General features: G+C 36.9%; 1 protein-coding gene across 1 annotated transcript; it reads right to left on the reverse strand.

The window, feature by feature from the left end:
- Positions 1–9,057: 9,057 nt before the first annotated feature.
- On the reverse strand, positions 9,058–13,274 carry LOC108981203 (L-ascorbate peroxidase 2, cytosolic-like). The gene is made up of 10 exons (XM_018952301.2): positions 13,156–13,274; positions 12,591–12,722; positions 12,056–12,230; positions 11,879–11,944; positions 10,385–10,433; positions 10,211–10,293; positions 9,984–10,063; positions 9,659–9,761; positions 9,492–9,550; positions 9,058–9,377 (listed from the first exon to the last, which is right to left on the reverse strand). The coding sequence occupies exons 1-10, from the start codon at positions 13,242–13,244 to the stop codon at positions 9,353–9,355; spliced, it is 861 nt and encodes a 286-aa protein (XP_018807846.1). The 5' UTR covers positions 13,245–13,274; the 3' UTR covers positions 9,058–9,352.
- Between the last annotated feature and the right edge of the window lie 9,998 nt (positions 13,275–23,272).

Genomic DNA, 23,272 nt, shown 5'->3' on the forward strand with positions numbered 1-23,272 from the left:
TAACAGTTAATGAGCCGAGTTCGAACAAAGATATTCGAGTTTTATTTGAGTTCGAGTCGAATTCGAATGGATAAATATACTTGTTGATGTCGTGTTTCGTGGCCTGGGTAACTCCATGTTGTTGGGACTCGGGCCTTGTAACGCCCCGTCTTCAGAGGTCCATAGAGTTATCTCTTGTATAAATCCATCTTCCATAACTTATTTATATACTCTAATATTCTCAAAAAGTACAAAACTATTTATTCAAACAAAAAATATATATTCCTCTACCAGGTCACCAAATAAATACCTTAATGAAATAATTTTAAAACTCCGTAAACATTTTGAAATATCCATGACTCTAAATATCAAATGACATAAAATCATAAACCTACTAAATATGACTTCTCCAATAAACTTGTACCATCTGGCACTTATTTCTCTAAGATCATCAAACCTTACTATTGACTTGCAGTTGAGACAACAAAATTATCTGAAAAATATTGTAAAGATAAGAGGTGAGTTATCAACAACTCAGTAAGTAGAGGACATATATCAGTGGGTAAACATGAGCATTTTCAGAATTTAAAATGCAAAACAAAATGTTTACCTTCATAATGCAGAAATGGAAACATTTACTTTCAGAATGTAAATATCAAAATATGTTACAAAAAATATCAGAGCGAAACTTTTTAAAAAATATTTTTATTAAAAAATCCTTTGGTATATCAAAATCTGAGAGCTCATCTTTATCATATTAGACCATCACATATAGACATATACCATGTTTAACCCCGTGGTAGGGTTATAAAATACAATTATAACTCATGAAAGGGTCATATCCACTATTATCACCTGTGGTTGGGCCGTTTATCATTTTTAATCACCGTGGTAGGATTATAAACAACAATTATAACCTGTAGAAGGGTCATATCCACTATTATAACCCGTGGTTCAGCTATATCTACTATTATTACATGTGGTTGGGCCGTATGACACTATTATTACCTGTGCCTAGGCCGTATCTACTATTGTAACCTGTGGTTGGGCCTTATCAGAACAAAACGAAACCATCAGAATCAAACTTTAATCAAAATACAAACACAAAATCTCATGTCAAGGTTTTCAGATACCACATCATATCAAAAATCAAATACTGAACAACTTCAGATAATTTCACATGTTCGAAATAAACAGAATCAAAACATTTTCATTTATTCACAACAAAAATTTTAGATCTCATACATCAGAACATCTTTATTTCATCAAAACTTGCAAAACAAAAAAAAGACTCATATTCGCTACACCAGCTATGACAGAAAATTCTTTCTCCTTATACAGCTTTCATGCATGTATAAAACACATATTTGAGGTTGTTTCCAAATTTCTTTTCAAAACAAACATGCATATTTTCAAAATCAACCTCGTTTCATTTTATTTTATAAAAAGTCTAGCATAGGAACCCTACTTATCTGGACTTCTTAGTTTTTTTGAAATTTCCTAAAAAATGCCGAAATCAGCATATTGAAATCAACCTACTAAATAAATAAATCCACCAACAGCACTAGTATCACGAGGTACCCAACTACTATCCACAGCTAATCTTGCCCACAACCTCTATTACTGATCCTCAGCTGAACCATCAAAGCCATCTAAAAATATCAACTTTTTCATTTAATCAAAGCAAAACTTTTGGGATCTTAAATTCGCTCCTTTTCATAGTTTAGAAATATAATGCTAAAATCTGCTCATGTCTACACCAGTCATGACAAAAATAATTTCTCTTATATATGATTTATGCATATGCAGAACAAACATCTGAGGTCATTTTTCAGATTTCTTTTCAAAGATAAACATGCATATTTTCAAAATTAACCTCATTTCATTTTTTTTTATGCAAAACTAGTATAAGAACCCCGCTTACCTGATTCTTACAGAGAGTTACTTAAGCTTTGGACTAGAGCTCTATCAATGTCACAACCTAAATAGAAAATTATACATTATCATGTTAATAACTCGTATCCAATCGTCAACTTAATTAACAATAAATTCCATCATACAATAATCAACCTTAGAAAGTGATGTTATATTTTAAGGTTATGAGAAGTTTAGGCTTTTAAGGAATTAAAATAGACATTTCAGGTTTAAGTATTAAAATACGTGATCGATTGAAAATTTATGGGAGTTACATGATAATTTTATAAGTGACAATTGATTTTTCGTTTAGTACTGCTGTGGAGAAATTCTGATAAGTTAAGAAGTTCAAACAAGCAGAGTTCTTATGTTAGACTTACATAAAATAAAATAAAACGAGATTGCTTTCGAAAATATGCATGTTTGTTTTGAAAAGAAATAAGAAAACAACATTAGATATGTGTTCTACATATGCATGAAAGCTGTATAAAGAGAGAGAATTTTCTGTCATGATTGGTGTAGACATGAGCTAATTTTGTGCATTATATTTTTTATCTGAAAAAGAGCGAATATAAGTCTTTTTTTTTCTGAAAGTTTTGATGAAATAAAGATGTTCTGATGCATGAGATCTAAAAGTTTTTATTGTGAATAAATGAAAATGTTTTTATTCTGTTTATTTCGAACATATGAATGTGAAATTATTTGAAACTGTTCAATATTTTAGTTTTTGATATGATATAGTATCTGAAAACATTGGCATGAGATTCTGATTATGTATTCTGATTAAAGTAAGATTCTGATGTTTCTGTTCTGTTCTGATATGGCCCAACCACGAGTGATAATAGTGGATACGGCCCAGCCATGGGTAATAATAGTGGCATACGGCCCAACCACGAGTGATAATAGTGGATATAGCTCAACTATGTGTTATAATAGTAGATGCAACCCTTCCACGGGTTATAATTGTAGTTTATAACCCTACCACAGGGGATGCAACCCTTCCACGGGTTATAATTGTAGTTTATAACCCTACCACAGGAGTTAAACATGGTGTATGACCCAACCACGAGTTATAATAGTAGATACAACCCTTCCATGGATTATAATTGTGGTTTATAACTCTACCACAGGGGTTAAACATGGTATATGTCCCGCTGTGATGCTCAGATATGATAAAGATGAGGTCTTAGATTTTGATATGCCAAAAGATTTTTGAATAAGAACATTTTCTTGAAAGTTTCGTTTTGATATTTTTGTAATGCATTTTGATATTTGCATTCTGAAAGTAAATATTTCTGTTTCCGCATTCTGATAGTAAATATTCAGTTTTGCATTCTGAATTCTGAAAATGCTCATGTTTACACACATCTATATGTTTTTTGCTTACTGAGTTGTTGATAACTCACCCATTATCTTCATAATATTTTTTAGATAATTTTGATGCCTCAACTGGAAGTCAAGAGTAAGTTTTGATGATCATAGAGGAATAAGTGTTAGATGGTATAAGTTTATTGGAGAGTCTTATGTAGTAGGTTTATGATTTTATGTTATTTAATATTTAGAGTCGTGGATATTTCTAAATATCTATGGAGTTTTTAAATTATTTCATTAAGGTATTTATTTGGGATCCTGGTGGAGGAACATATATTTTTTTGTTTGAATAAATGGATTTGTACTTTTTGAAAATATTGAAGTATATAAATATGTTATGGAAGATGGATTTAGATTACAAGGATAACTCTCTAGACCTCCGGGGATGGGGCGTTACAGGCTTAATTCCTGCTACTAAGAAGGAGAATGGTGGGTTTGAGGCCGTGGTATCTCCGACGCTCAAGTTAGTTCAAGGTAGGAGATGAAGAGAGAAAATACTTGCTTAAGATGAAAGATAGTTGAAATGTATAAGAGTGTGAACCCTTTTCCTTGGTTGTGGGAGGGAGGTATTTATATCTGGCTGGCTAACCCTCGTGGTGGGGTAGTGGGTGTGTCGTTCCGTATGGGGTCAAGTGTCCCTGCCACTCACCTGTCGCACTGTAGATCAGTCAAATCTGATGGTGGTTGCCTTTGACACCCAAGATTCACGTTGTGGGTGTGCCGAACCCCTGAACGCATTAAATACGGCGTGACTCCGCTTCGTGGCATGGCTTCCTCCATCCCATTAATGTGGCGTGGCCTCAGTCAGGCATACCTACCTCTCTGACACGTCTGGGTGCCAAGGTTCAAGGTCAAGGGATGTCCCTGCCTGTCAGCTAGTAAGGGTGTCAAACTGCTCTTCCTGCTATCCTTCTGTTAGTGTGTTGTGCCTAGTTATCCCTCTTCTTGGGCCTCCTAGGACTCGGGCCAAGGCCTCCTTCCTAGCCCAGCCCCGGGGGATAATTCCCCGCACAATACTAATCGAGTTTGAGTATCTTTGATCAAATCCAACTCGACTCGACTTATTTCAAGCCTTAGAAACACTATTCAAGGTGGCCCTTCTTTTGGACTTTAGGCCTCGAATTATTTCCATACTTTGCTTTCATTGTTTTTCAAAGCATTGTAGAGTTTGGCTTGGGAAAATTGTTGGATCTTTCCTTTTTTTCTTACTGTTTTTAGTGATAGTATTGTCGTGATCACCAAATAATAGTTTTATTTTTTTCTGGTTGCAATTGTCTACCAATTGATGAAGCCATAAGAAACTTTAAAGTTAAAAGTGAGAGATTAAAGTAAAACCCAATGCACAACCCATTGCTACATTGCTAGACAGATACATAAATTGATCCACTGCAAAACCCATGACACTTCAAAGAGTATTTAAGATTTGGTTTTTTTTTTTACACATATGAGATGAAATGAAAGTTGAAAGTTTTATAAAATATTATTAGAATATAATTTTTTAATATAAGTTTTAGTTTAGAATTTGAAAAAGTTGAATTATTTGTTATATTTTATGTGTAAATTTGAAAAATTGTAATAATTATGTGAGATGACATGAAATGATTTGTGAAAATAAACGAGACTTAAAGCATACACGCGTATGCAAGTTGATACGTACAACCCTACTTCCCACGTACAACCCAACCCAAAAAATTACAAACTAATTACACAAAGTATCCTCCACGTGACGCACATCATGATATATAAAGAATACTCACTAGCCCATTACAAGATATTTTATTATGTTCACAATTTTTATCAATGAAAGGGGGAGAAAAATGTCTGCCAAATATATATATGCATGTATGTATGTATATGTATGTAATTGGCCCTAAATTATATACATGGAACCAAACCTATTCTAATGCACAGCCCAAATGATTCTTTTACCTTTTCTAGAGTCTGTACCATCAATATTTGCCCCTATCCTTGTGGATGGCGTTTTTCTGGCAATGATAATGAGCTCTAGGTCTGAGTTATAGGTCCAAACCAACTCAACCTAGATTCAACTTCAATATCAATATCTAAACAATCCAATCCATAACCAAGTTAGGAGATTGACAACAATACTCCAATGATACGAGCTCGTGAATCCTACATTCACAATTCAATTGAAGAATTAGCAACAATTAAGGATAATCAAGGATGAGATTCTGCAACATAATCCTATAGATGTCGTGCCTAGTTTGGAAAGTCTGGTTGTACATGTTTAGATTAGTTGCATTACTTTTGGTAGCTAGCATAAGTTTAGTGATTCTTGTATCCATTCTTGTAAGGAAAGACATATCATGTAATAGTATATATATTGAATGGAAATGCACCTATTCTCTTATCTCGTGAGATAGGTTTTTCACTAAAATTCTTCATGGTATCAGAGCTGCTAGGAAGATAGAGAGATCTTCTTTTTGTAACTAAATCAAACATGTCTTCTAGCTCTAGTAACCCATCATTCACCCTTTCCATTGATGACTATCCTTATCCAGTGTCACAAAACATTGCAAATTTTGTATCATTGAAACTTTCCTCCACAAACTTCCTTCTTTGGAAGACATAGATGATAAATATCCTTGAAAGCTATAACCTTCAAGAATTTGTGATTGGGGAAACTCAACAACCCCCTCAGCACATTACTGTTGATGATTCTGAGCCCCAACCAAACCCTAACTTCTTAAAATGGCGCAAAACAGATCGCTTGGTCAAGGGTTGGCTTACAGCCACCTTGTCTGAAGAAGTTCTTGGCATTGTAGTTGGGCTTACCACTGCTGCTGAAGTGTGGCATGCAATGGCGAATGCTTTTGCAAGTATTGCTTCAGATCGTAGCCTTGCTCTTAAACAAAGGATGACCTCTATTAATCGTGGAACTGATACACTCAGTGTGTACCTATGAAAATTCAAAACCATCTATGATGAATTGGTTGCCATTGGGAAGCCTATCCCATATAATAAAAAGTCCTGCTAGCTTCTCAACGGCCTTGGCAAGGACTATAAAGTCTTCACTGCCACCATGCTTAAACCACCCATTCCTCCATACTCTGAATTTGTTACATTATTGGAAAGCTATACTGAGAGATACAAATTGGATGCATCAATACCTTCATCTATGGTCTTTTATGGGCAGAAGGGAAATAAAAACAAGAAAGGTAACTCTACATCTTTTAGCTCCAAGGGTCGTGGTTTTGTTCAAGGTAACAACTCTGACCCTAAATCTTCAAACTCTCAGTCTCGTGGGCAATCCTCCAACTCTGTCCTTCGAGTCTTAGGCTCAAGGTGTTTCCCTTACCTTGGTGATTATGGACAACATTAGTTGGAACCTAAATCTCTCCCTTGTGTCTTCATTGGTTACGACACCAAACATAAAAGGTACAAGTGCCTTTATCCTCCCATAGGTAAGATTTTCATCTCAAGGCATGTAGTGTTCGATGAATCAGTTTTACCTTACTCCAAGCTAGCACTACTTTATGGTTATACTACTATTGAGGAGGAGCTCTCTACTTTTGGTGACAAATCCACCAATCTTCCTGCTGCTGCCTTTGCACCTCCTTCACTACCAGTACCATCTGAACACTCAAATGGATCCACTTCAATTAGTGACATCCACTCATATCATAACTCTGGTCCTGACTCACCTTTGGTCAGTCCTTCAAATGAAGTTGCTAGCACTTCTCAAGCAGCTCGTCTTCAAAGAATGATCACCAGGTCACAAACAAGAATTCGAAAGCCTAACATAAGGTATGCAAATTTGCATACCTTATCTCCTATTCCTCTATTCCAAGATCAATTGTTATTGCCAAAAAACACCCAGGCTGGTCCTTTGCAATGCAAGAGGAATTCAATGCATTAGCTGAAAACAATACATGGTATCTTGTACCTCGACAATTGAACATGAATGTTGTAGGTTGCAAGTGGGTTTATAAAGCTAAATTACAACCTGATAGCTCCTTGGAATGTCTCAAAGCTAGACTTGTTGAAAATGGGTTCAATCAAATTGATGGTATAGACTTCTTTGAGACTTTCTCTACAATAATTAGCCCTGCTAGCATTCATGTTGTGCTTACTATTGTTGTTGTTAAATAGTGGGAACTTAGATAGCTTGATGTTAAAAATGCTTTCCTTCATAGGAGGCTTAACACCACTGTTTATATGCAACAACCTCCTGGATATGTTAATCCTCAACACCCATCTCATGTGTGCTAACTTCATCGAGCACTTTATGGACTTAAACAAGCTTCAAGAGCTTGGTTTGATAGGTTGAGTGACTTCTTACTTCAGCTTAAGTTCTACTCTAGTCCTACTGATCCAAGTCCCTTTATCCGCTATTCTAGTCAAGGTATTATCATTCTTTTACTCTATGTTGATGACATGGTGGTACAGGTTCTAGCTCAACTCAAATCAATAACTGGGGGATCAATTCTCCGTTTAGGATCTGGGTCATCTGCATCATTTTCTTGGAATTGAGGTACACAGATTTGGTACCAACATGTTTCTCACTCAGCACAAGTATGCTGTTGAGCTTCTGACTCGTTTTGACATGGCTGATTGCAAACCTATTTCCACCCCTATGCCATCCAAAGGTTAACATCTAAGCTCCTTTGAACAATTCCTGACCCTACTAAGTATCGAAGCATAGTAGGTAGTCTGCAATATCTCACATTCACAAGACCAGACCTCTCTTATAGTGTGAATCATGCTTGCCAATTCATGCAATCACCTACTGGGGCCATTTTCAACTTCTCAAACGCATACTAAGGTACCTTAAGGGTACCACCACTATGGGGCTTCACATTCATGCAAATAGTAGTTTATACTTTAATGGTTTTCTGATGCAGACTGAGGAGGATGCCCTCTCACATGTCGATCAACCTCTGGTTTTTGTACTTTTCTTGGTGGAAATTGCATCTCGTGGAGTGCTAAGAAGCAAACCATAGTGGCTCGATCAAGTGCTGAAGCTGAGTACAGATCCATGACTTCAACTGCAGCAGAACTTACTTGACTCTCTTACTTGTTGCGTGATCTTGACATCTTTCTGCCAAACTCACCTCCCTTCACTGTGACAACATTAGTGCTTTATACATGACTATAAATCTAGTTCTCCATGCTCTTACTAAGTATATCAAGCTAGACTATCACCATGTGCGTGAACTTGTAGCACTTGGTTCACTTGAAATGCGCTTTGCTTCATCCTCAAATTAGCTAGCTGACATATTTACAAAACCTCTTCCAAAAGCCAGGTTCAAACTCTTCGACACAAACTTAGCCTTTTGCTTGATCCTTGGCCATGTTTGAGGGGAAGTGGTAGCAATACTCCCATGATACCAGCTTGTGAATCATGCAATCAAAATTCAACTAAAGAATCAACAATAATCAAGGATAATCAAGGATGATATTCTGCAACATAATCCTATAGATGTTGTGCCTAGTTTGGAAAGTTTGGTTGTACATGTTTAGATTAGTTGCATCACTTTTGGTAGCTAGCATAAGTTTAGTGATTCTTGTATCAATTATTGTAAGGAAAGATATATCATGTAATAGTATATATATTGAATGGAAATGCACCTGTCCTTTTATCCTGTGAGATACGTGTTTCACTAAAATTCTTCAGAGATATCTCAACCCATCAGAATGACCAAATTTTCCTGTCATCCGTCTTACCTTACCAGCAGCAGGTTCATATAATTGGAAAAGTTCAAGAACTCTTCCCATTATAAATTACAACAATCATAACTTCAATCTAGAGGGAGAGGGATAGGGGTAGAGTAGGATCAAACCAGAGGACAAGGTTCACTATTTATATTCTGATGGCCAGTCAACAAGCAATCACATAGCTTGGCTAGTGACTCATAATGGTTACATACAAAGAAGATATACAAACCGATGCAAACACCAAACACCATCGATAGCTGCTTTTTGTGAAGCAATTATATTACAGACAGTACACCAAGAGAAAAGACAATAACATAGCCAGAAACCAAAGCACACAAACTCCCACCATTTAGTTTGTCTAGTCCTCCAGACCAGGCACCTGACAACAGCCACGTTTCGCTTCTCTAAATCATTTATATTCAGCATCAGCGAATCTAAACAAGTGACAGAAGAGTTGATTGTAAGATCAAGAAATATAAGTTCTAAATAATTTTTATGCATTAGGCAGTTGAAGGAAAAAAAATAATGAAGACATGCTTCTCACTCACCCAAGCTCCGAGAGCTTCAAATGAGCTACTGCATAATCTGCAAAGAAGGCATCCTCGTCCTAAAGTAGAAGTAGATAATTGTTAATATAGTGTGAAAAATTGTTTACCAAATAACTACTTGATTAGTTTTTAATAAATAAAACTGCAGGACAGAATTAGATGCTCACAGCAGCATATTTTTCAACAAGAGGACGGAAGACTGGATCCTCCAAAAGAGCCTTATCTGATGGCAACTGGATCAGACCTTCTTTGTCTCCACTTAGTAGCTCCCTATTTAAATAATCAGACACACATCAATTAGTTGGTTGCTTCCTGGGTTGAACCCAAAATGTTTCTAATACTTAATGGTAGCATTGGCATATGAAAACCACTTGATGATATGATTACACTAGAAAACATTGCATACAATCAACTTCGCAAGAAAACATTGTTACATTGTATACAATCGACTTGAGTACCATCAACACCAAAAACAAATGATCTAGGTCTTACTTGAAGTAGGAGTTATCAAAAATTAGAGGGTTGATAGTCCAAGGTCCCTCAAACCCAGAGCGCTCCTTGTGACATCTTCCCTGCAAAAAGATTGCAAAAGCATGTGGCACGTCACATCATTACAGAAATTGCTTATACTCTATACCATTCAAATATCCCATTATCATGAAACAAAGGAACCTCTTATGGAAGCATACAGTAAAAGAATTTCATATCGGTGAACATACCAAGGTGTGAGCACCAGATAAAGCAACTATATCTTTATCAGTGAGACCCATGTGACCAAAGATATCCCTCAGATGATCCGAACCTTGAGTTACAAAGAAAATTAGGGAAGTCTATGAGTAACTAGATACCTGAAACCATCTAACTATTGTTTGATTTTAAAGAAATCAACTGACCTTTAGTAGCATCAGGTAAACGACCTTCCGGGGGTGGTTCAGTTTTGTCCTGAGAGATTAAAATTTATCATTTGCAGGGCTAATGTATCATACTCAAATAATATATTTTGGGGAGTCTAGAACATCATTTAAACTATATGGTGATAAATACGCTCCCTCAACTGCAGATAATCATATATTGAAGTACGTGGAACTGATTTCAAAACAATAAAAATCCAGACTTTGCACGTTCATGCCCTGTTCTTGGTATGCAACCCTCCCAGGGAAAAAGTAACTAGAGATCTGTTGAATTGGATGAAGCATTAATAGGAAAAAGAAAACATAGGAAGGCTCATTCCAAGCCAAACTTAAACCTACTTAAGAAACTAGATGAGCGTGGATCTAGTAACAAGGAAGATGATGAGAAGACCGACCCCATCCAAATTGAGCCTTAGCATACTTTATTCAAGCAACAGCAATAAATGTGGAAGGCACTATTTGCCAATCAAGCCGGATTTTAATAGAATAGGATACTCTCCATGTTACTTGAAATGGAGACTCCATGTTTTGGAAAGGCAACCAAAATTCCAAATGTTTTACACTGAATGGATAAATCCATTTCAAGTGAGGTGGAGAGAATCCTTGTCTGTTTTAATAGGGGATCAACAATTATAATTGATCCAAATCCATGGTAGCAATTGTTTTCAACTCCACGATCTTTTATTCAAATACTTTCTTTGACAAATCCTAGCAGTCAATATGCTACAATTGACTAATCTCAAGGCGAAGATTACAATGAAAAGATTCAGCTCAAGAGTGAAGATGAGGGGTTCAAGATTCGCAATGGTTGACCAAGATACGCAAAAGTCAGCAAAAGCTGAAAACTTATGCAATTTGACTTGCATTGACAGGATCTACAAAGGTATACATGTACTGCCTTAAACCCAATCTGATCACCGTATATATTATCTTCTCAAAGTAGATGTTATAAACTCCACTCTCCTCCTTCCTTGCATTGAGACATTGCAATAATCCCTTAAATGACAAGAGTCTTTGGCAACAATATTTGTCACTTTACTCCGTAATTGCCCTCAACTGCTATTTCTTATCTTCACCCAATCAAATGTGTTATAGATTTCCTCAATTTCCATCTATACACAAGCTCCCCATTCACTTCCACACCCATTTATTAGCCTGCCTTCTGAATATTCCTACTAGGCTTCATCAGTATTTCCAAGAAAGTCACAAAGCACCCAACTCCACATCTAATATATGATGCCACCAATTACAATCAATGTGCTGATAAGGTGATTACCCTAGTTTGACTAGTAGCACAAAGCAAAAGATTAATTTCATTATAAACACGTTCTGAAATGAGGTTAGTACCAAATCGAGTCCTAGACAATTAATTCCAATGACCAAGTTTCCTATACTTCATCACGCAGAACATCAACTCAACAATTTTTCTAGCAGACCAACAAATGGAAAGCATTGACAATATGGTGGTTCACTGACCGGTCTCCCGGGATGGAAAGGAATCTCGGGCCCTCCCGTAACTTCAACAGCAACAACTCCAGCCAACTTCAATAAGTGAACACATTTCAGAGTTAAAAACAAAAAAAGAAAAATTGTACTCTGTATTTTGATCGTACGGTAACTTATATCCCGTATTCGAATTGATCAAACAAGTACCTGGTACAAGTCTGCGTAAGACAAAATGGGGAACTGCTCCTTGATCGGCTCCAAAAGCCTTACGGCAATATCGAGACCGTTGTTTGCTTCGTGGGCAAGCTCATCCGGGTGTCTTATCGTCCCAAACGGCCCTCCTGTCTTCGTCCCAACATCGAAGGTACCGGCCGAATGCCATCTGCAGCCAAAATAATGCTGAAAACGCTCCTCAAAGAAGAAAATATTGATCGGGGACAGAAAACTGGTAGAAGAATGAACAATGGTACGAGGTGGTGAGACTTCCACTTCGTCATTTCCTCGACTTTCTTCTCTTCCAAACAATTTTTTTTTTTCATTTTTCATTTGATTTTTCTCAGTTATTCTAGTATACGAAGAGCATATAGCTTTCTTTCGCCTACCTTTTTTTCTCCTCCTTACCTTTCCAATGTTCTACTTCTCCATCCTCTTGATCCTTCGTATACACGTACGTATTATAAAAGCGTGGTATAATATATTTATGTATAGACATACAAACCTAGCCCGGAGTGGGGAAACTTACGCCAATCGGAGCATAATAGGAGCACAATGTTTCTCGGCGATAAGTCCTCTAAGCTTCTTCTTGCATTTGTCGACTGCCTTCCGGTATTCCTCGCTCACAGTCGGGTAATTCTTCCCCATGGCTACGATTTTCCTTCATATCCGAACCAAAAGAATTAAAACATCACGTCTATCAGACTACCAAGAAACAAACAAAACCACATCAAACAAAAAAAAAATAACAAGAGAATCAGTTTCAGTTTCAGTTTCATCCCTCCATTTGGATACTCAGAAAAGTGAACAGAGCAAAGCAGAAGAATCCAGATGAGATTTTTAGTTCTACTTTCATAGTTATCAGAGTATTAAACAAGTATACTAAGCTATTACTTTAATCAATGGGCTAATAACCAAGTGTTGCATCTTCAGTTTCGTCCAGGTTTCACAGATTCTTCTTTCAATAGAATCTTTCTTTCTTTTCCTGAATTTTCTAGTGAAGAAAGATAGCAAGGAAATCGGAAAAGTAACGTACAATCGAAGCACAAATTGCACTGAAAAAGATTGTCTAACAGAATAAAACACATACAGACCTTCGATCACGACAAGGACTGAAGTGTCGATAGCAGAGCAGAGCACAAGCAAATGCGAAGGGTAGACGGAGCTGATATATATGACTCATTTCTGGGATAACTGGAAGGTTCTCGCATTCGTTTTCTTCCGTTGATTATTTTAATCGTTGGCTGGGCGGCTAGGATCAGGCTCTGTGAACGTCATGCGGTTGGACTTGGAGATGTCCTCTAGAATTGCAAGGAATAGGATGGAACAGTCTTGCCAATCGAGTACAGCCACGTGTAACAGAGATGTGACGCCTAATGTCATGGCGTGGAAAAGTCGTCGTCACATTTGTTGTGGCGACTTCTCGAAATTTTGTCTTGTTTTCTCTAACCTACCTGTTTAATAATTAAGTGGAATCTCAATACTAAACTTTTTTAAAACTAATAAAATATATGTATATGTACTTACAAAAATTTCACTCCACAATCCTACACCACGCATCTGCTTTTATTTTATTTTTTTTATCTTTTTTTGAATAAATATATAATATAAAATTATTGAGTAGAATAACTCATGTATTTTACATTATATGTATCATAAGACCTTTTCACAACAACACAAATTCTCGTCACTCTTAAGGCCTTGTTTGTTTTTCAAAAACATCTCATCTTATCTCATCTCATCTCACCTCATCATTACAACTTTCTTAAATCTCCACACAAAATAAAATAAACAATTCAACTTTTTCAAATCCCAAAACAACAATAATATTAAAAAATATATTTTAACAATATTTTATTCAATTTTTTAACTTTAATCTCAACTCATCTCATCTCATCTCATCTCACCTCTAAAAACAAACGGACCCTTAGATTTCTTCGTTTTGACAATTTATAAGAAATCAAAACGCTTTATTCGATGGTTCTTACTCTAATGGAAACATTATGGCCCAAAATTCTCCCTCTCACGTCATTTCAAAAGAATTTTAAAATTCTTTCGTTTCAAAATGATTATCCTCGTACTTTAAAACATTGTCTTTTTTTCTTTCTTAAAATTAAATTAAATTAGAACATGAAGTGATAGCATGTCATTACCCTCACGTCTCTCATGCAACAATATCAAGTTCTTAACTTATCAAGTCTATGTAAAATTGTGGAAAAAATATAATTATGATACTTTGAACTTAACAAGATTCCTAGTTAACTTCAATAACAAGTAAAAAAGAATTAAATAAATTAGTAAAAGCTATGTCGCAAGGCTATGATATTGATGACGAAAGAAGTCTGCCATCAAACTATTCTCAGCAGGCCCAATTATCTCCTGCTCAACAGCCTCTCACGCCCAACAGGCTTTCCCTTCACATGCTTCTCCTCTTAAGCAAACACAGTTACTCCAAAGATGCTCAGCACCCATTCAATTTAGAACTCTTTTCATATTATGATCCGCATCTTGTGCCATAAAAGACAAAAATGATGTAGGTCTTCCATTACAAAAGGATAATTATCCAGCCAATCAGATGATTATGCCAAGAATAATAATTATTATTATTTTTTTAAAAAAAAATTTGAGAAAATTATATTGAATTTTGTATTTATATAAGGAAAAACTTACTCTGGTAATTATTTTTTATTTTTTTTACTTAATGATTAAGAAAGTATTTTTTAATGAAATTATTATTTTTTTAAAAAATATTTAAAAGTGTTAAAAAATACATGAAAAAACAAGTTACTATAACTAACGGTAGTTTTAAGCAGGAGTTGGGAGCGGTGCCTGTAAAGTCATTCTTTATAAAATGATTAGATAATAATTAGGTAAAAAAATTTAAAAATTTTAAATTGAAAAGTGGTTTATGTTTCAATGATATCTCATCTATTAAGAATTCCTCTTGCCCCAAACAAGGCTGCAGCAACCTAGATTGTTTGTATTTACCTCGTTTAGATGATCAGCGGCAAGTGGGTCTCGAGGGCACCCATCTGTGGCGGTCTATCTCTTGTTGATCTCCTGGAATACCATGCACGAAACATGAGGAATTTTGTTACCCACTGACATATGAGAGTACTCAATCATTTCATGGCTTCAGTACTGACAATACAACAAATGTAAGGGTTCTGTTTGTGATAGAATGTAAAAATGGAAATGGAAAATAGTGATGTTGTGTATATGATGAAGAGATAAAATGGTAGACTAAGTGTTTGATAAAATGGCACTGAAATCTCAGAATGCCAATAGGGTGCTTCGAGGGATTCCCTAACCTCCAAAGATGGACAAGTCCTTAATATTTTCCAGATAATTCTTTGTGGTGCTTTGGACGTACATAAAAGGATTGCAGCCATAACAAACTAATCTAATGGCAATGCAACACGTGTAAAGCAAATAACAACTACAGTTGTAACGGAAAGCAAATGACAAATGAAGGAAATAATAAAAGGTAAACGACAAGCAGCTTTATTCTTGAACTGAGCCAAACGACTGGTAGCTTCCATTCCCAATTGATTAAACGATGTGCTTCATCTTTAAACGATGCGTTTTGAGTTCCTATGTCTTAAACACTTCCAGACCTCACTTCATCTCGACATAACCCTAACTCCTTAGTTCATTCCTCTAACTTCTCTGTGCCGTCTTCCTCTTCTCACTAGAGAGTCCCCTAACAATCCACACCCCTTAAAGCACTTTGCCCACAAGGTGTGGGTAAAGGTTGCGTAGCCTCCATAGGGACTCCTATGTATTGTTTTCGGCTTCCGTTCCCACCCACTTGATGAACTTCAGTGATAGCTCGATGACCCAGTTTCTTCATCCTTTGGTCTACAATAGCCTCTGGTTCGGGTAAGATTTCACCCTCTCCATTCACTGTTGGCAACCATGGCAAGGGATCGATGTGTTCACCCAGTTTACGTTTCAAGCAAGAGACGTGAAAAACTGGGTGAATCTTGGAACCGAGAGGGAGATCAAGCCTATATGCCACACTTCCAATTTTTTGGTTGATGCGAAAGGGTCCATAAAATCTTGGAGACAGTTTGAGGTTTCTTCGAGTGGCCACTGATCTCTGTCCATAGGGCTGCAATCTGAGGTAAACCCAATCCCCTTCCGCAAAATGTCTCTCTGTTCTTCGTTTATCTGCATACATCTTCATCCTTGCCTATGATTCCTCAAGATTGTGTTTAAGTATTGCTTTCAGTTGTTCTCAGTTTTGTAGCAAACTGTCTACTGAGTCATTTAGGGAAGTACCGGGAATATAGGAGAGGAGTTTAGGAGGACAATACCCATAGAGGGCTTCGAAAGGTGAAGTCTTTGTAGAGTTATGATATGAAGTGTTGTACCAAAACTCTGCCATTGACAACCATTGAGCCCAACAATTTCGTTTAGACCCTACATAGCTTCTTAGATAACCTTCCAATGTTTTGTTAAGGGCCTCAATTTGGCCATCTGTCTCCGGATGATAAGCCAAACTGTAGTGTAATGTGGACCCTTGGAGCTCAAATAAGGTCTTCCAAAAGCAGCTTAGGAAAATAGGGTCACGATCTGAAAATATGGTCCGGGGAAGACCATGAAGTCTAAAGATCTCTTAGAAAAACTTTAGGGCCACCCCAACGGCTGTGTAAGGGTGAGTCAGGGGTATAAAATGGCCATATTTGGTCATTCTATTGACCACCACCAGAATAACATTCACCCCGAGTGTCCAGCTTGAGGATCATCATGTATAAATTTCAACACCTTGGTCTTGAAAGCAGATTGCTCATCTACCACAATACTCCCATTTTTTAAGATTAATCCATGCTGTAGTGCAAAACCCTTAGGTACTTCTTGGTTAGAATTGAACTTGGCCAACAGTCCTTGTAAATCCTGAGAGGTTGCATAGGTGGCCTTCAGTTCCTCAATCTAGGTAGGAGTAGGGAAAGTAATAACAGCCAAAGATCCCTTTGTGACTATGTTAGCCTCATGCTTCCGAGACAAGGCATCAACCACTTTGTTGTCTTTGCCTTTTTTGTATTCAATGCTGAAATCATAGCCCAGCAGTTTAGTGATCCATTTCTGTTGGGCAATCGTGCCCACTTTATGCTCTAGTAGGAACTTTAGGGCCTGTTGGTCTGTTTTGACTTTGAACACTTGACCCAACAAGTAAGGTCTCCATTTATGAACAGTTGTGACAAGAGACAATAGCTCCTTGTCATAAGTTGACAAATCCAAGGCCCTAACCTTCAAAGCCTTGCTAAAAAGGGCTATAGGTTGTCCCTGCTGCATGAGGACAACACCTACACCCCTTCCACTTGCATCACACTCCAAAGTGAAGGGTTGAGAGAAATCAGGCAGCCCTAGTACTGGAGGTGATGTAATTGCAGTTTTGAGCTCCTCAAAAGCCGCATCAGCCTTTTCATCCCAAGAGAAGGAATTCTTTTTTAAAAGGTGAGTGAGGGGAGATGCAATTAAACCATAGTCCTTGATGAATTTACGATAATAACCAGTTAAGCCGAGGAAACCCCTTAAGGATTTTATATTTTTAGGCACTATCCACTCCAACATAGCAGCTATCTTTTTGGGATCAGCTTTAACTCCAGCACCAGTTACTATGTGACCCAAGTACTCCACCTCAGGAACCCCAAATAGGCATTTTGATCTCTTCGCATATAAACAGTGACTAGCAAGTGTGTTTAACACCTGCCTTAGATGATTAATGTGTTCCTCCATGCAACTACTATAAACTAGTATGTCATCGAAGAATACGAGTACAAACCTTCGCAAAAAATGTCTAAAAACTGTATTCATAAGACCCCGGAAGGTGGAGGGTGCATTGGTAAGCCCGAAGGGCATTACCAAAATTTCATAGTGGCCCTCATGTGTACAAAAGGTTGTGTTATGAATATCTTCAGGAACGACTCGTATTTAATGATAGCCTAACCGGAGGTCAAGCTTAGAAAAAATGAGGGACCCATGCAATTCATCAAGTAGTTCATCAATTACTGGGATTGGGAACTTGTCCTTTACAGTCTCTTGGTTTAGTGCCCAGTAGTCCACACACATACGCCAACTGCCATCATGTTTTTTGACCAAGAGAACTGGTGAAGAGAAAGGACTGTTGCTAGGTCTAATAACCCCAGTTGTGAGAAGTTCAGTGACAATCTTTTCTATTGTAGCCTTTTGATAGTGAGGGTATCTGTAGGGTCTAGTGGAGATGGGATTAGTGCCATCCTTCAGCACAATTTTATGGTCATGAGACCTACTCGGGGGTAAGCCAACAGGTTCCTGGAATATTCTATGAAACTACTCTAGCAAGCGAGTAATTACTGGGCAGCAAAACTGTGTAGGTTCTTCCCTTTCAACATTCAACAATTGTAAGAGAAGGCCCCTCCCTTTGTGGAAGGCAGTGTCTAAAGATTTATCATCCTCATTAGTAAGGGTAGATGCTTTGGTATGTACCCCCTTCAATTCAACTCTTATCCCTTCCTATAAAAACTGTATGGTTAAACATGAAAAATCCCAAGTAATAGGACCCAACTCTCTCAACCATTGAATGCCCAAGACAACATCACAACCAGCTAAGGGTAAAACATAGAATGAAGGCCTGAAACAATTCCCTTGCACAGATGCCAGCACTTGACTACAGAAACCCTGACTTTGTAGAATTTCACCATTTGCCACCTAAACGGTTATCTGACCAGTTTTGTCTATAGTAAAGACATTTTTGGAAACAATCGATGGATCTAGGAAGTTATGTGTGCTTCCTGAATCTACCAAGAGCACTACCATGGTGGAACCAATTTTAGCCTGCAATCTCATAGTCTTGGGACATGGTGTACCCGTAAGGGCATTTAGTGATATCTGAGGCTTAAAATCAGGCTGCTAGTTAGGCATGTTATCAACTACTTCAGTTGAATTATAGAAAACATATTTATCAAGATTGTCATTTACAGCATGCATAAAGTAAATTTTAGGAGACTTACAAACATGTGTTGGGTTCCACTTATCACCACAGTAGAAACATAGTCCCTTGCGTCTCTTTTCATCCATATGCATCGAATGAACTTTGGTTGGTTGTGTTGCTGGTTTAGTTTATTTGTTGGAGTTGCTAGTTGCAGAACTCCCTTGTCCCCCGTAGAAAGTAGATGAACTGCTTTTATCTCCCCATATTTTGAGTGGTTTGCCAGAACTAACCAAGTACTCTTCCTGAATCCGTGCGAGGCCATATGCTGCATTCAAGTTGACAGGGTTGAACATGCGGAGAGGGAGCTAGATCTCATCTTTGAGGCCACTGAGAAAATAGCTTAACTTATGAGAATCAGGTAAGCCTTTCAATCTATTCGAGAGAGCTTCAAACTGACTCTTATAGGCTGTAAAAGAAGCTGTTTGTTTTAGCCTTGTGATGGCCTCCACGGGGTCATCGTAAGCTGTAGGGCCAAACCTCAGTTGCAGGGCTTCAATAAACATCTGCCAACACTGAAACTGTCCTGTATCAACAACATCTTGATACCACACCAGAGCTTCACCATTCATGTGGTAAGAGGCCATGAGGAGACGATGAGCAGGAGCTGTTTGGTGATGCTCGAAGTAACGAGAAGCCTTGAAAATCCATCCTACTGAATCTCTGCCTTCAAAATGAGGAAACTCGAGCTTGATACCGCACTGTAAGAATCTTCTAAAATTTGTATCACCTTCTGGTGGTGGCTCCCTCTGAGCCAACTGAGCTTGTTGTTGAATCTGCGTAACCATTATAGTTCTAAGCATGTCATTCATTTGCTTCATTTGCTCCTTTAATTCATGTATACTCTGGTCATGGCTGTGTAGTATTTCCTGGGTTTGCTATTTATTTGTGCTTGTGTTTTCTGCCATTAGAATTGTAGGCTCTGGATACCAATTGTTAGGGTTCTGTTTGTGATATAATGTAAAGATGGAAATGGAAAATAGTGATGTTGTGTATATGATGAAGAAATAAAATGGTAGACCAAGTGTTTGATAAAATGGCACTGAAATCTTAGAATGCCAATGGGGTGCTTCGAGGGATTCCCTAACCTCCAAAGATGGACAAGTCCTTAATATTTTCCAGATAATTCTTTGTGGTGCTTTGGACGTACATAAAAGGGTTGCAGCCATAACAAACTAATCTAATGGCAATGCAACACGTGTAAAGCAAATAACAACTACAGTTGTAACGGAAAGCAAATGACAAATGAAAGAAATACTAAAAGTAAACGACAAGCAGCTTTATTCTTGAACTGAGCCGAACAACTGGTAGCTTCCATTCCCAATTGATTAAACGGTGTGCTTCATCTTTAAACGGTGCGTTCGGAGTTCCCATGTCTTAAACACTTCCAGACCTTACTTCATCCCAACATAAGCCAAACTCCTTAGTTCCTTCCTCTAACTTCTCTGTGCCATCTTCCTCATCTCACTAGAGAGTCCCCTAACAGCAAATATCATTGCGAATTTGGGCAGGACGCTTGGTTTGTCTAGTGTGCTCTCTGAGAAGGGATTAGGAAATTGGGGCATGTTTGAGCAACAATTACCACATGTTGACTATAGTGATGTTTCTAATATGGAAGAGAGCAGGCATAATGTCAAATATTCTGGCTTTGGATAACCATACATGGGAAGATTCATTAACCTCGCCACGACAGTTTGGTTAAGTTATTGAGTGAAATTGGTAAACAACATAGTTCCATTAAAGTATCATAAATTTACAAAAACCACAAGATAAAATATCAGTATTAAGTTTTCATTTGCTAGACAGGTGAATCAACAAGATGTTTTGGAGTACACATTAATCCTGTTGTGAACAGTGCCATAATTATAGTAGGAAAAATACTACTCTTACTATTTGTTTCTACTGCTAGTTTCTACCACTGTGAGTTTTTTATTATTATTATTATTTATTTAATGATTAAGTAAGTATTTTTTAATAATATTGTGAATTTTTTTATTTTTTAAAATATATTTAAATGTGTTAAAATAATACATGTAAACAAAAAACACACATCCCAAAACCACTAGCGGGAGCCCCAATGGGAGCTCCTAGCGGTGGGAGTAGCACCGCTCTTATAGTAGTTATCATGTTGGTTTTAATGCAACATTTGTAGATGGCTATGTCTAAAGTCCATTCTGTTTTATTTCTCATGCATTTGTAATTTCTCTTGGACCTCATCTCAATTCTGATAGCCTTATGGGACACATCTCTTTGCTCCAATGTCATTTACCAGTTTCAAGAGCTTCAACTTCGATCTCAGCAGGACTTTCAGTGCCAGGATTTCCTTCCCATGGGAGAATAGAATGGGATTTTGACAATTTTGTTTGTCATTTACTACATCTGTTGTTTTATATATTTTTCTTTAGATAGATTTTAATTTTCCTTTCACCTTTTTAGCAAATCATTTTCTATTAACTTAATCTTCCTTTTACCCTTCTAGCAAATCATTTGCTGCTAACTACTGCAACAACCAGAAATGTTGGCATCACCAGAGATGAATTTTTTCTTCCAGTAGTAAAGGAAGTTGGTAAGGGGATTCTGACAAGGGGTTGAATAATTCAGGCTTGATGCAAGACCAACTCTATCTACACAATTTAGTCCTTCAAATCATGATACAAGGCTTAAACTGTTGATGCAACAATCTATTTCCACACAACAGAATGTAGTAATTTCATATCACTTTAGATTCCCCTCAGTTCAATCCCACCAATCCATCTGCCTTCACATTACTGACTGCCTGGGGTCGATGGAATTAGATCAGGAGCCTTAGTGATTTGGGTAATATCTGAACTACTGCCAAATGAGTCTGGAACGTAAACAAGTTTATTCCTAGTCATGTGGAGGACCTACCAACAGAGAATGTGGAATGTGAGTTTCCATTGTAATTTCTCTTATCAAATTGAGTCGGCGGTCAAATGTGACTGTGGGTTTGTTGGTGGATGTCAGCTGCCTGCCATGCTTTTAACAAGTTAGGGTGCATGATTTGATGCACATCTTTTTGTAAGTAATTAATCCCTGGTAAGGAAAGGAGCAAGCAACTTCTATCTTTGTAAATAATTTTTTTTTATGCTGGAAAATGTATTGGATTATATTGTTTGCAGGGACTGTCGAAAATGAAGCCTGGCAATGGATTTTGTGTAGAGTTTTGCTATATACAAGCAAGTTTGCATACCAATCTGCATACTAATATTGTTGCCTTCATATTCTAAATTCAAATTAGCATTGTTTTCAATAAAATCTAATTTCTGACCAATCATATTGAATAGGTGTGCGTATTAGTACGTAAAATCGTTTACAATTAGATTTTTCTTTTTATGTAACCCCCGTACCTGGAGGTCTAGAGAATTACTTCCTGACACTTAAAATCATATCTCAAATCTATAGACACTCCAAACTCTCTATAAAACATAAATTTTATTGGTTCAAAACAACTACTCCAATATAATTACTTTAAGACTCCACAAAATCTCAAAATAAATGTCAATTTTTCAAAATACCAAGTCAACAAAACAAAACAAACATACTAAATAAAACTTTCCAATAATCAAATTATCCTTTTTGTACTTAATCCACTATGCTCACTTAGCCTTGTAAATGCTTCATATTCTTGACTTTTAGCTTAAACATCCAAAACATAAAAAAATATTGTAGAGATAAGAGATGAATTATCAATAATTCAGTAAGTAGTGAATATAAAGCAATGTGTAAACATGAGCCGGTTACAGAATGCAAAACAAAACATATTAGTTACAAAATGCAGAACAAAACATACTATTAAAATATTAGAACGTCAGTTTCAGAAGTATTCATATGCAAAAGTCCTTTGGAATAACAATATTGAATATCATCTTATCATAATAGAGGCTTCATATTAGAACAGAGACAATGTTTAACCCCCAGGGTAGGGTTGTGTTATCTCCAGTGGCCAAACTGGACAGAAATAGAAGTGAATCTTCCTCTTATAATTCTCGAAGCTCTGAGTGTGCATACAAGAAAAACTACATAGAAAATCACTCTTGTTTCCAAAGTTGGTGCACTCATAAACAGAGATGTTGGTACCAACACAATATTAGGATCAAAATCAAAAATTTTATTACGGAAACAAAACATAAACAAAATCAGAATATCATGCCAGCTACTTTTTAGATGCAACATTTTATTTCAGAATCAGAGTGTTGAACAAATTCGGTCACGTAATC

Source organism: Juglans regia, chromosome 3 (assembly GCF_001411555.2).
Source record: "Juglans regia cultivar Chandler chromosome 3, Walnut 2.0, whole genome shotgun sequence".
In the NCBI taxonomy this organism is placed as follows: Eukaryota; Viridiplantae; Streptophyta; class Magnoliopsida; order Fagales; family Juglandaceae; genus Juglans; species Juglans regia.

What these genes read in the sequence shown, in the direction of transcription:
- LOC108981203 (XM_018952301.2), bottom strand. Translation starts at nt 13,244, where the DNA reads ATGAGTCATATATATCAGCTCCGTCTACCCTTCGCATTTGCTTGTGCT. An exon ending in AGTCCTTGTCGTGATCGAAG is followed by an intron (nt 12,723 to 13,155) that starts GTCTGTATGTGT and finishes TCGGATATGAAG; the next exon opens with GAAAATCGTAGCCATGGGGA. An exon ending in TTTGATAACTCCTACTTCAA is followed by an intron (nt 9,762 to 9,983) that starts GTAAGACCTAGA and finishes TTATTTAAATAG; the next exon opens with GGAGCTACTAAGTGGAGACA.